The sequence below is a fragment of the Octopus bimaculoides genome, chromosome 21 (assembly GCF_001194135.2).
Source record: "Octopus bimaculoides isolate UCB-OBI-ISO-001 chromosome 21, ASM119413v2, whole genome shotgun sequence".
Taxonomy (NCBI): domain Eukaryota; kingdom Metazoa; phylum Mollusca; class Cephalopoda; order Octopoda; family Octopodidae; genus Octopus; species Octopus bimaculoides.
This window is the reverse complement of record NC_069001.1, coordinates 5,245,132-5,245,645: the sequence shown is the minus strand read 5'-3', so window position 1 is coordinate 5,245,645 and position 514 is coordinate 5,245,132. Positions and strand designations below refer to the sequence as shown.

Sequence of the window (514 nt, the reverse complement as noted above, 5' to 3'; positions counted from 1 at the left end):
ATATATACATATATGTATGTATGCATGTATGTATGTATGTATGTATGTATGTATACATGTCGGGATTCTTTCAGTTTCCGTCTACCGAATCCACTCACAAAGCTTTAGTCGGCCCCAGGCTAGAGTAGAAGACACTTCCCCAAGGAACCATGTGGTCAAAAAGCAAACTTATCATCACACAGCCACGCTTGTATATAAATGTACACATTTGGTTAGTCAAAACAACAAAAACATTCATACCGTTTTGTGGATTGTAGTTATTTGGTATTTCTCCTAAATGATGCAATTTTTCCGAGTAATATTGCTGTGGGCTGTTGACAGTCTGAAAAAAATAAAATAAAATAAGCGCCAGAATAAGAAAACGGATCAATAAAAGTTTGCCTTGCAAATACAGAATCATCATAATGCTTATTGCATTGGCTCATTGGTGATTGGTCAAGAAGGACCTATGGTATATATGTGCGTGTGTGTGTGTGTGTGTGTGTGTGTGTGTGTGTGTGTGTGTGTGTGTGTG

The 514-nt window shown here is 37.5% G+C and overlaps 1 protein-coding gene across 1 annotated transcript in view; it reads right to left on the bottom strand.

The window, feature by feature from the left end:
- The window catches only part of LOC106867906 (probable serine/threonine-protein kinase DDB_G0280133), a 74,456-nt gene that overhangs the window by 2,524 nt on the left and 71,418 nt on the right, over window positions 1–514 (bottom strand). The window contains exon 2 of the mRNA XM_052975449.1: window positions 241–322. Within this exon, the coding sequence (XP_052831409.1) occupies window positions 241–322 (82 nt within the window). The remainder of the gene's footprint in view (window positions 1–240; window positions 323–514) is intronic.